At 42.9% G+C, this 13,122-nt stretch overlaps 1 protein-coding gene across 1 annotated transcript in view; it reads left to right on the top strand.

Moving 5' to 3' along the window:
* ANKRD55 (ankyrin repeat domain 55) overlaps positions 1-13,122 on the top strand; it is a 71,952-nt gene that overhangs the window by 24,917 nt on the left and 33,913 nt on the right. The window contains exon 6 of the mRNA XM_064176674.1: positions 2,162-2,290. Coding sequence (XP_064032744.1) covers positions 2,162-2,290 — 129 coding nt within the window. The remainder of the gene's footprint in view (positions 1-2,161; positions 2,291-13,122) is intronic.

The raw sequence follows: 13,122 nt of genomic DNA, 5'->3' as shown, positions 1-13,122 counted from the left end.
TACTTGTCAGCCACTGAGGCTCTTGATTCTTCCCAGGCTTCAAAGAGTGCTGGGAAAGGAGGCAGATAATCTATGATGTGGTCCTCAAGATGATCTGTGTATCCAGGACTTCCCGTCTTGGCAGGAGACTTTCAGGTGTAGGCAGGATGTCTTGCAATGTGCAGTCTTAGCATGGATGTCACACTGACTATGCAGGCCAATTGTGTGGAGGCATTTAGAGCCTGTTCCTGGTAAACTTGTGGCAGACAAGTTTCCAGGTAATTCAGGATGCAATGAGTCGGTAAGCAATAGAAAAATCACTGCCATAAACAGAGAACAATAGCAGCAGGTAACAGCAGACATGAATACAGTGGCAGAGCATGCTGCATTACCTGATCAACTCTTTTATCAATATGGACCAAGACTAATGGGCCTTTGGACACAGAATAGCCAATCAGAATGCCAGTTAGCCAAGCCCGACCATATTAGGTGAAGCCATAGGCTTGCTTTACCCAAATTTGGGAAAAGCATAAGCCTTGCACAAGGCAGGCAGAAGCCAAACATGTGTACCTTGTTTACCACAGGAGCAAAACAAGTCTGGGCAGGCCAGAGTCCTTAGATTCAGTGGCTCCAGGTTTTTTGTCCTCTTTCCTGTGGTTGCTTCTCCCCAAAACAGAAGGAGGGAGAGCAAAAAAACATGTCTTGGCAAGCTAGGACATGTATAAGCCTATTTTGGACTATCAGGCCTACCACAACAAACACAAAGTCAAATTGTTAGAGATTTTTTGTCCATATCATCAGACTGGGAGCAGACAGCAGAAAGCTGGCTTGGTACAGTGTAGCCTCTCCTCTCTCAGTGATTTTTCCTGCTTTTCAGGACTAGGGGTGAGGACACATTTCCCATCTGGAAATCACTGGAAGTATTGGTATCCTTTCACAGTATTCATGGATACCAAGTGTCCATCAATAGCCCTAAGTTTCTTGTGTCAAACCCTTGTTCTACTGGCATCACTAAGAGAACTCCCATTAATTTCACTTGGGGCAAGATTTTACTTTCATTTCTGGTTCTACAAAACCAAACCCGCTACGATTAAGCTTTTCAAACCCTAAGTGGAAAACAAAACTACTCTTGTTTATGTGCTCTATTTGATAATCATCTGCACTTACGCCACTTAGGGTCTTGAGAAAGCCTGATAAGAAATTAATGTTAGGGCATTCAAGCTTTTAGTTAGAAAATCACTGTTAACAACTTCCACTATGAATACACTGATGAGCTGTCTCCATCAATGTTTCACAGCTCATACTTTACATGAGTTGTTGTCAATTAGCTTCATGAGGTTCCACATCAAGTTTTACATTCTTTCTCACTTTTTATTTTTTGCTTTTTATTGTTTTGGAAACAAGTCAAGACCCCTTGAACTGTTTTTTTTCTCTGATAAAAGATAGTGAACAACACCTGCCCAAAGCAAAATGTTACCACGTCTGAACAACACCAGCAGTATTTAAGAAACATATTGCATTAGTAACTTTAAACAGAAAGTTTTGAATACCATATAACTATGATGAAGGTAAAAATACAGGCTGTGCATTCTCTGATCTACCAAGACTGACTGAACACAGCTTAGATCGAGCGAAAATGCAGCATGATAGCCAATCATTTGTTTTATTTTTCTCCCTAAACGCTAACTCTGGGATGTTTATATTATGACTTTTCTGTTGACATCACAGGGCCAGATTCTTAATTTTCTGATTAGTGCAGATTCAATACTAGGTTATCATACTTATTTTGGATCAAAGATAAGAGCTAAAATAAACACCACGTTGTGTCATGTCAAAACGCTGGTCTAAATAAGGCTTTTTTCCTAGGACCCAGACTGAGCAGTAAGGAACTATCTTCCAGTTATTGTGGTCCTGAAAGTGAATTATTTATAACAAGCTACAGTCGTGTACAACATGAGCATTTATATTTGTAAACATTGTCTATAATAACTCTAGAAAACTAATTGCTTGGTTCCTCCTTATGACTCCACTAATTCAGAGTTGTTATTAATTATTCCAAATCAAAAGGGAGAGGGAAGAGTTGGTCAGTCCAAAATATTTTCAGAACTGTCAAGCTTATCTACAGAGGCATGAAGGGTCCTGTGAGTGATGATTATTTCATGTCTGGGTTTGTGGCTTTCAGGGAATGACTTCACTCCACTGGGCTGCTTTCCACAACAGGCCCCAGCACACTCAGGTTCTGCTGCACAAGGGAGCAGATTTGACTCTGGTGGACAAAGACTTCAAAACAGCTCTGCACTGGGCAGTACAGGTGAGCCATAGCCACTGTTTGACAAGGTAGTTGTTTGAGCTGTGCTAGCTACTGTGGTGTCCTACATATTTCAGAACCTCTTCTTTTGGCTGTAATAGGAGGAAATGCATGGTAGGAGCCCTCACTATCAGCCTCAACATTTTGCCAGCAGGCAAAGATCTAAATTTTTCCCTGGAGAGCAAAGAGTGCTTAATACAGGCTAAGTATTGCTGGTTTAAATAAATTTCTCATTTATCTCACTGGAACTACATATGCTTCATGTTGAACTCTTGCATGTAACAAAGTCAAATTGCTAACAATTACTTAGGCCACCATTGGAGAAGAAAAACGCACAGGTTTAATGTGGCATTAAACACTATACAGTGCATTTGGTAGCAAGTGGTCTGAAATACAGCATCATTTACTATGTTAAGCCAAAGCTTTACTGCAGAAAACTTCCCAGATTGTATAAATATGATTCTAGCTGCACATTTGTTATAGCAATTTCTTGTATTACTGTTCAAAACACCTGCACACTAGATTAGCAGAAACAGAACTTGTACAAAAATCCAGTAGCATTTTCCTACAGTGACTAAACATTTGCATGCTCACCTTTCAGTCTCAGCTCACTCAAAAGACATATCAAAAAGAAATTGTAAGGCTTTGAACTGCCTCATGCTGTATTTCAAAATTAGTAAGGACATCTCCAGTGAATCATCAGTTTTCTTCAACCACAGTCTCCCACAGATAGTTGATATACAATAGGCTTGACTTCTGTTTTTCTGAAGTAGAGGTGTATTTTGTGGTATTTCAACGGTATTTTTGTTCTTCTTTAATCCTAATCAGTCCCAAATGGGGCTATGTTGCCTGCTGTTTTAATGTAGGAAACCAAAAGTATCTACATTAAAACGCGTTGTGCATTTTTACCAGGCTTACTCCAACAGAGGCTGCTTCCAGTTGTAAATCCCTGAAACTCATGCCAGCTACTATTGGCTAGGCAGTGATCTGGATCATTACTCTGGCAACAACCAGCCTCTTCAAAAAGAAAGACAAAAGGCAATCCTCTTCATAACTGGATGTCGAGTTGCCCTGATAATCTTTTCCCTATTTCTGTATTTTGTTTCTACACACTGGGCTGAAACACAGAGCAGAATCACACAAAGCCCACTCTCCACCACTTGAAATCAGATTACCAGGGCATGTTTAATGTGAAATAATTATTCCATGTGCTCTGTTCCAAAGATCGCCTATTTGGTGTTCGGTCTCCAATCAGACAAACTGTGGTGGTGGAGACCCAGCTGTGCAACTAGACAGACTTTGCCTATGTGTGATGGTTTGGGTGTTCCCTGCCTCCTCACACTTTAGAAATCACCCAGACTAGACTCAGACGGCTCTGGAAATTGAATTAAGCTTATATTTACAGCTAGCACAATATATACAAGCAGATATTTACAGTATATACAGTTACATACAGAAATAGTCGAGGTAAAAAGGTAATACAGAAACACAACTCCCCTCCCAGAAACCTGAGTCCCCAGGAGGGGCTCCCAACCACCCCTTCACCTCCCCCTACCCCCCTCAACCTTACCCCAGTCCCAAGGAAGAGTAGAGGTTCGGCCAGAGGTTAAGAAGCTAAGTGGGTTAGCCTAAAATGGAGGGTGAGGTTAGAGAAATGCAGCTCAGCCAGCAGCCCAAGCGAAAGTGATGCCAAAAGTGAGAGTGCTTATCAAATGGTTTTATTTCTTGTTCCTGTACTTCTCAGCAAGACTGTGAGTGAAGCAGACATCACCATTGTTTTCTTCTCACAGCCTGTAATCTAGTTCTTCTCACCAAAACATTGTAGCCTGCTTCAAACTAGCACACTATGCAAAGGTCTACTCTTACTGAAAAGCTCAAACCTCCTGCTGTTCAAGTTCACACCTTCAGTGGAAATGTGTTACGCTGGTATCATGAACACAGCTCATTCCTGTTTGAAGTGAGGATATCTCATGTCACATGTTTTGGCAAATTCAGTGTTTGAAGGGTGTGCAGGTAGGACTATATCAGAAGGGTTTCAGCAAGTATTTCTCTTCTTTCATTGCAGCCAGCAAAACATTGCTGTAATGAAAAGGAAAAAGACTTTTGAAAAACATTAGCTGATAGTGGGACAGGGTACAAAGGCATTGTAACACAGTGTTGTCACTGAAATATTAGTAAACTATATTGTATGCACTGCAGAGTATATATACACTGTCATACTACAGCACCGTAATAGTACAATCAATCCATTGAAAATAGCCTGAGAATAGTTGGTGTTTTCCTGCATTGGCTTGCCAGTTGTCATGGCTTCTATCAGAAATTTGTCTCTTTCTCAAAACTCTGGCTCCAAACTCACATGATTGTGTAAAAATATCAGCATTCATTTAAAGAAGAGACAAACAAACGAAGATGTATTCTAAAGTGAAGAAATCTGAACCCCTGGGAATAAAAACAAGGCCAGTAAAAAAGAAGCTATTAAAATAACACTGACATGTGGAGCTCTACATACAATTTCTTTTATAGGTGGATTCAGACTGCCAAGTTTTAAAAAAAATTAGGAGCTTGAGTATTTGCTCCACAGCAACAATGCAATTATTTCATTCTTCCGTTTCCTGAATGCCTGCACATCTTAAATACACTGCAAAAGTAAAGCAATTGTTCGTGTGCTTGGCTGAGCAACTGTGACAGTCCCTCAGTAATTACTCAGAAGGTGAGAGCACAGTTAAATGTCAGGTTCTCTAGGAACTAATTTCTCTGCAGCTGCAGTACTTCATGAGGATACAGCTGGCCATGCAGCCAGGCTAGAGGAAAGGGGCAGAGAAGGCAGCAGCGACTCAGGGCCAGAGTTGTCTCGTAAGGGATCACTGTGCTCCTTCTCTCTGCTTTGCATCCTGGTTTATTTCTTGTGAGCTGCCTATAATGGAAGGATTTAGAGACACTTCCAAAGACCTCTTAAAGCTTAGTGGGTGTTTCTAAATGACAGAAGCATTTGTTGTTGTATTAAGACAGAAAAGGTGCTTTTGCTAGGCACAATTCACAGCACGGTTGGTTTCAGACAGATTTCTGTCATTGTGAAATGGTACTACTTTGGTCCTTGTCTCATGCTGTTTTGTGGAGATAGATAGAAAGGGGGAATAATGACTCCTTTATTTATACCACTAACTTTAAAGGCATTTTTGACTGTTAGTAAACAAACTAAAATACTCAAATTGTATCTTTTAAGCATAGCCTTAAGAAATCCCTTTCTGGTGCAAATATTGTCATTTCAACAAAGATACAACTGTTTTTCATGGACTTTGGAACAACACACAGCAGCAGGGCTCTGCAGAGTAAGCTGTCAAGTTGCACAACAAGGAAGAGAAGAGCTTGCAAATGGTTTTGAATAAGAAATAAACTTGCTCCAATACCATCAGAAGCTTTTTCCAAAAGGACCCTGCATAGTTCTGATAATGTCTGAAATAGCAAAATAAGTGGTTTTGGGTCTTGACTCTGGTACTGAGACCAACTATCACTGTACAGCCTGCGACCCTGCTGCTTAACTCTTATTCTCTAGAACAGGGTGGTTGTACATGGACCACTTATTTGGAATGGTCTGTGGCCTATGCTAGCTCTTCAACTCTGTCTAGAAACTGGGGGGGGGAAATATTAGTTACCTCAAGCTCAAACCACGCCAGGAAGGATTCTGAAGATTTTACAGCACAAACCAATGAGTTCTGATGCTCAAGTATGTTGCCTACTGCTTATTTTTTTATATAGCTCCAATGCATCCCTCCACTTTCATTTATGCCACTTCACAAGCCAAATTACCTTCTGTGACTTGTACGTGGTAAAGCTGTATTGATACACAAACTCATCAGAACAGCCAGATCATTCAAGTGATGTGATTGACTAATAGTGAGTTTTTCAAGTGAACTATGAAGTTTACACTTAGAAGCTGACAAAGTAATTAGTCATGCCAATCAAATTTCCAAGGAAAACAATTGCAGAACTCCCACTGAGCTTATCAGGAATTCGTCTCAGGTAAAACCTGTAGGTAAATCCAGGATAATTGCCCAGCCTCTTCCCAGCTCCCTGTCTATGTGTAATTCCACAGATAATGAGTAATATACAGACACCACACTTTTTGCATATCTGTAAATATCCTGATCTCCTATGCCTAACAAAAAGGCACCATTTCTTTGATAGCAGAAAGGAATAAATCCTTATTCTGCTACAGAATAAACAATTTTTGGAGAACATAAACAGCTCCAGAGAAATCAGTCCTCATAACAGTATACTAGCAGGATAAAGCTGCCAAGTAATTTCAGTCACAGCCACAGTCATTTATACAGTAAATCATACACACTTTTTATAGAAGACTTCTGTTAGCGAGGCTCAACACACAGACTCCATACAATTCAATGTGGAGACCTTTATTGTTCATTCTGACTCCATTTATTAGTCTAGAGCATAGACCACACACCTACACATTAGCATAATCCAGGCAAGAACAACTCAGTCTTTTACATATATCACACCTTGTTTTTCCCATTAACCAGGTGTCCCACTATCTTTCCTCCCCCATGGGAGGCATCCTCAAGCTGTGGAAAGCAATGCTCAAATGCTCACACTGCTTGTTATTACTCCCTCACACATTGCTGTTGTGGAAGCAGGGAATTAGTGTGGCCGAGTCAGGAATATATATAAAAATATAATTATTTTATTTTCCTGAAACTTGGCCCCAGAATTATATACAGAAATTAGTTTAGTTTTAATTAGCAGATTCAGTTTGATTGAGAAGATCTTACAAGGATATCATAGATGAATTTGACTATTATAGAAGTCAGGAGATGGAAAGGCTAAGCTACTAACACAGCATTCCCGCTATTAATCAGGCTGAGCCAAAGTTTATTCACAGGTGAGTTAGGCTGTCTGAGAGAAAGGGCGGTCCAGATGCCTGTCAGCTCTCTCTCTCTTTCAAAGGACACTGGAGGCTCGTTAGCTTGCACAAAGGGTGCTTATGTGGGAAGCTGTCCTGTCCCTCAGGAGCTTGTCCTTTGGAGGGCCAGGGGACTCTTTCTGCAGGAACTATCCAGGCGGGGGAGAATTCTAAGGTAAGAACCCCAAGGCAGGAAGTACCCCAATATTTATACCTTTCCTAGACAAAGAGTTGAGTTACCACTGCCTAGGCATGAAGACCACAGCCAATCACCAGTCTGATTCCAGTGCAGACATCTGCATGGGGCACCCCTCATGCTGGAAGAGCCCTTTGCTCCCCCCCTCCACGCCTGCAGGGTGGGGGTGGGGGGAGCAGGTTCTTCACGTCTTTCCTCTCCTATTCAAACCATGGAGGGAGAGGAATTTTGGGGTATACAGGACTCCAGGACAGTTGCATTCCCACAATTGCCCCTTTTCATTTTACAATGAAGGTAGCATTTCTCATCCATTGCAGGGCCCTTGCAAAAAGATAACAAACACAGGCACCTTAAATATCACTACACAACAAAACAGCTGTTTCCGTCTTTGCCAATGAGTGAGTCTAGCCCTTGAACTAATAACAAAGGTCAATGGCAGCTCTATTTGGTAGAGTTGCCTGTCTCATTGAAATGAATTGCTGAAAACTTGTGAAATAGCATTTTGCTTGTACATTAACCTAATTCATTAAGCGTGGTTAAAGCAAGATAACTCCTAGCATAGTATAAGGATAATGCAGCTATTGTCCCATGCATGCACACTTCCCATTGTTCATTCATGCTTATGGGTTACAACCATAAATGTGCTTGATAAGGTTAACAACAGCCATATTCCAGTATACATTTCAATTTCTTGACACAGTGTCTGCATAGCCACCTGAGCAAGCCTTCTGCTCACTGTCAAAAGCAAGCCAGATGTAACAAGCTGGCATCCATCAAAGACCTGTAGGCAATACAAACATATACAAATGCATTCCTCACTCTATACTAACAAATATATTGGCCTTTTCTAGGATGAATCTGGAGAATTCCCCTCTCCCCTTTTTTTTAATGCAGTGGTGTTAAATTAGCATAAGCAGGTGTTAAGTACTACTACTCTTGTAAAATGATTGTATATTGTGTGCTGTGCAGGCAAGTCTGTTGTCCGTTTTAATGTCTAAGCGTACACTGCATAGGTGTGATGGTACCTTTTAATAGCTGCAGTGGCACGTAACAAGCCATCTTTTTGAAGCGTGACCTCATTTTATGTATATGTATATGTTTATGTATGTGTCATGAGACAGGTTAGTTTTACCCTACTGGTGATATGTTGTTGCAATAGTAACCCTGCTCAGAACGAGAGGAACCACAGGTTCACACCCCTGGTGCGTATGCCTGGCTGAGGAGTCACTGATGCGAGGCTACCATCTGCGGGCTTATGACTGAAACCTCTAAGTCAGAATCCCACCTAGACGTAGCGATACCTCAGCATCGACGGCGCCTCTGTGGGCCTGTGATAGCTGCCATCCTGCCCTGCCTGGGGCAGGGCCCAGTGGGGAACTCCGCTTGTTGCCAGGAATCGGAGGAGTGGATGTTGTGAAGGGGTTTGTCTGGGTTTTGGGGGGAATGAAATATGAGGCCGAATTTAAAAGGGTTTAAATAATTTAATATTACATACACAACGAATTCTCCCCTTCCCCAAACTATATACAGCCACCCCACACAAGTTCTTTGCATGCAGTTGTGAAATTACATTACAGAATGTCTACCTACAGCAAAATTGGGAATTCAGCAGAGGTTATGGAGAGGTTTAGATAGAGAGTTCTGTGGCATAAGCAAAGGTGCCACAGGTAAAGTTACTGAAAGTCTATGCTGGTTTAAATCGAGTTTGCTCAGTTACTCACTGGCTGGAGTCAGTCTCAGGGATCCCAAATATGTGCGGCAAAGCCACGTTGTTAACCCTCGTGGGTTTGAATAGTTCAGCTCAGGGACTATTGGGGCATGCTGTCTGAGGATTCCACGGGCACGGTCAAGCTGGGAACGGCAGGTTGGAGCAGCGGCTGGCCAGGAGCACCTTGGTCAGTTTCCCTGTGCTGATGCTAAGTGCCGTGGGTAAGAATCATGCATCGGTGGTCCTCAAAAGCGGCAAAGCGGCTAGGAGTGGTGGGTAGTAGAGGAGAGGAGAGAGGTGGCAAGAACACTAAATTGTCCCCTTTTATGAGGTATGACCCCGAGAGTGATGGTCCTTGGCCACAATTCTATCCAATAGGGGTCTGGCAGCAGGCCAAAACATACCAAATAAGGTGAAATCCACGGGTCCAGTACCCCCAAATATGGGTATGGGTCAGGCAGATCCCCACCCTAGGCGCGTGAGCTTACATAACGTGTTTACTTCAACCTTCAAGCAGGCAGGCCAGACTCGAAGGCACCAGTTCTATTGTGCTCCTTTGTCCCCCTTAACTTGTTTTCCCCAGGTTTGGGCAGGGTAACACCTGTCGGGGGGACAACATGTCCAGGCATGAATAGATTTGGAAATACGGCCATTTGGGGCCACACCACAGTGGACAGATGTGGCACCACCTCTCCCCCATTACTTAACACATGATCATGGGGCACTCAGTGCTAAATCATTCGTCAACGACCCGATTCTGGGTTTTGTACACAGCAGAGCAGCTCCCTCACTGTGATTTATTGAGAATCAACCCTCAACACAAGCTTCTGTGTTTAAAAAAGAAAAAAAAAAATTCCCCTCTACTCTGCCCTGGCGAGACCTCATCTTGACTACTGTGTTCAGTTTTGGGCTCCTCAGTTTAAGAGGGACAGGGATCTGCTGGAGAGGGTCCAGTGAAAGGCTACGAGGATGATTAAGGGACTGGACGGCATGTCTTATGATGAGATGCTGAGGGACCTGGGACTTTTTAGCCTGGAGAAGACTGACAGAAGGTTTAATAAATGTTTATAAACATCTGAGGGCTGCTCAGGAGGAGGGGGATAGGCTCTGCTCACTTGTTCCCTGTGATAGGACAAGGAGAAATGAGTGGAAGTTGCAGCACAGGAGGTTCCACCCCCACACAAGGAGGAACTTCTTTAAGGGTCACAGAGCACTGGAACAGGCTCCCCAGAGAGGTTGTGGAGTCTCCTTCTCTGGAGACTTTCAAGGCCTGTCTGGTTGTGTTCCTCTGTGATCTGTGCTAGATTGTGTGGTCCTGCTCTGGCAGGGGGGTTGGACTCGGTGATCTGCTTGGGTACCTACCAACCCCTAACATCCTATGATCCCGTAATATACCACAGAAAGCCAGTGCCTAATCTAGCACGCTGCAAGTGAAATCTCAGTGTGTATGTGTGAAAACTGAATCAAATAGTCTTTTCCACAATAACTTTGCAAGTGTATTGTAACAAAAATTGCTCCTTTTTTATTTTTCTGTGACATGAACCCTATCATAAAGTACTACCATTGATATCAAGAGGGAAAAAAAAAATCCATAATATCCCTGTTCTGAAATCTTGACCTTAACTATACTAGTGCTAGAAACCTATTGACTGAGAGAAAAGTTAAAGCGTTGAATCAATACTGAGGAAAAAAAAATAAAAGAAGTTACTACATTACATAGAGCTCTTTGGAAATGCCAGTGTATAGGAAAAAAAAAAGAACAAAAAGAAACCTTTAAATCAGTCAACCTAAAAGAGAATTATTAACCTACAAACTTATCCTATTAAAATTACTCCAAACTTATTCTATTACAATTACCAACCACTTAACATAGTTTATTCTAATTACTTAAGCCTTATTATAATTACTCATTATTTGTTATTGCTGTTGTTCTTATACCTCTATTAATATCACCTATTACCATTGGTGTTACTAGAGCTGTGTGTTTGCCTTTGCATTCGCCATTCTTTCCCATGGGAATCTTATACATAGCAAATCTGTTTTTTCCATTTACCACTGGAATGCAAATGCAACACTGCCACTTTAAGAGTGAAACAGCTCCCGCAGAAAGCAGGCTGCGAGAAAAGGGAGGGCGAAGGGGGTGGGAAGGCGAACCATGGCGGGCTGTGCCTGCAGAGAAACTAAAGAGAGAATGAATTTCTTCAGAAACTGAAAGGAGGGCGAGGCAGACAGTCACCCAATTTTTCAAAGCTTTTGAGTATTTAAGAGAGAATTCCACTCTGAGATCTGAGGCGGAGGACGGGGGCCATGGACAGACGGCGCCACAGCCCCCTGAAGCGGTGCCGCAGAAGCAGCGCAGCTCTCGCTGCGGGGTCAGCTTCTCCTGCTCAGCCCTCGGCTGTCCTGGGTGACGACGAGTGGTCTGGCAGGTTCGCGCCTTCCATTTTCACAAGTTCTACATTCTCTGTTGCGAGCAAAGAGGCAGGTGAGAGTGAGTTCCAGGTGTAGATGCCTCAGGGGATGGTAATTGACTATTTAGCATGTCTGTAGCATTTAGTACTTCAGCAGCAGCTTCTAACACAGGCCTCCAGGTTGTTAAACAAGAGCTCTCTACCGGATCACCTCCAATCTCTGCTTCCATGAGGGTGCTTCCCGTTTCTTTCCCAGTCCTCTCCTTAAAGGCAGATTGCGCATTTGTCACGATACCATTACTTTCAACCCAAATTGGCAAAGTCCTTAGCATTCAAGTTCTGCATTTTACTGAGTCCCACAAGACTTCCCCCATCTGTTCCCAGGGGTCAATTGCAAAAGTACTCATTGGATCAGCAGGGAGCTCATGGTCTCAGCATCATAATAGTTATCTGAAGATATAATCCCCATACTTTCGCCCTCTCTTGGTGTGATGGCTTGGGGGTTACCCCGCCCCCCCACACTTTTGTATTTGCCCCAGCTAACTCAGACGGACCCTGGGAATATAGATGAAGCAATTTATTTACAGCTAGCAGAATTTACAAGCAGCTATTTACAATATATACAGTTATATACAATTATATACAGAAATATACAAAGGATAAACAATACAAAAGCACAACTCCCCTCCCAGAAACCTGAGTCCCCAGGAGGGGCTCTCAAACCACCCCAACACCTCCCCGCCGGCCCTCTCAACCTTACCCCAGTTCTCAGGAAGAAGAGAGGTGCAGCCAAGAGGTTAGGGAGCAGGGTTAGTAGGAGCAGGGTTAATGAGATGTGACCAGGTCTAAGGCAAAAGCAAGAGTGAGAAACAAAATGGAGAAAAAGTCTTTCTTCTTCCCAGAGTTCTCAGCGTGACTGTGAGAGAAGTAGACACAATTGTTTTTCATTTCACTGCCTGTTATCTAGTTCTTCTACCAAAACATTCCAGCTTGCTTCAAACTAGCACACTTGGAAAGGATGTGTGAGGGGAGCTTTAATATCACAGTTCTTTAGTCATGCTCTGCCCCATCTCGCCCCTAGACACTCACCGGGTGCCCACTGCAGTCGCCAGCTTCTTCTTATTTCCACAACGTGCACACTTTGGCCTGGCCATGGTCCCACTGCACCAGCTTCTTAGCCAGGGCTTCTCGCCTGCTGCAGTCATCCACTCGCCGCAAATTCTTCAGGATCACGTTGGGTGTCACCACGTGTTAGCAAGGCTCGACACATGGTCTCCACACAATTCAGTGTGAATCCACCGGAGACCTTTATTGTGCGTTCTGACTCCATTTGAATAGCCTAGATCATAGACCACACACCTACACATCAGCATAATCTAGGCAAGAACAACTCAGTCTTGTACATACATCACAGCAAGAGCAACTCAGCCTTGTACATACATCACACCTTGTTTTTCTCATTAACAGGTGTCCCACTGTCTTTCCTCCCCCATGGGAGGTGTCCTGAAGCTGTGGCAAGTGAAGGTCAAATGCTCATACTGTTTGTTATCATTCCCTCTCATATTGCATTCCCACAGACTTCAAGTGAAAGTAAGTTCTTAG

Source organism: Pogoniulus pusillus, chromosome Z (assembly GCF_015220805.1).
Source record: "Pogoniulus pusillus isolate bPogPus1 chromosome Z, bPogPus1.pri, whole genome shotgun sequence".
In the NCBI taxonomy this organism is placed as follows: Eukaryota; Metazoa; Chordata; class Aves; order Piciformes; family Lybiidae; genus Pogoniulus; species Pogoniulus pusillus.
This window is presented reverse-complemented; position numbering and strand designations above follow the sequence as displayed.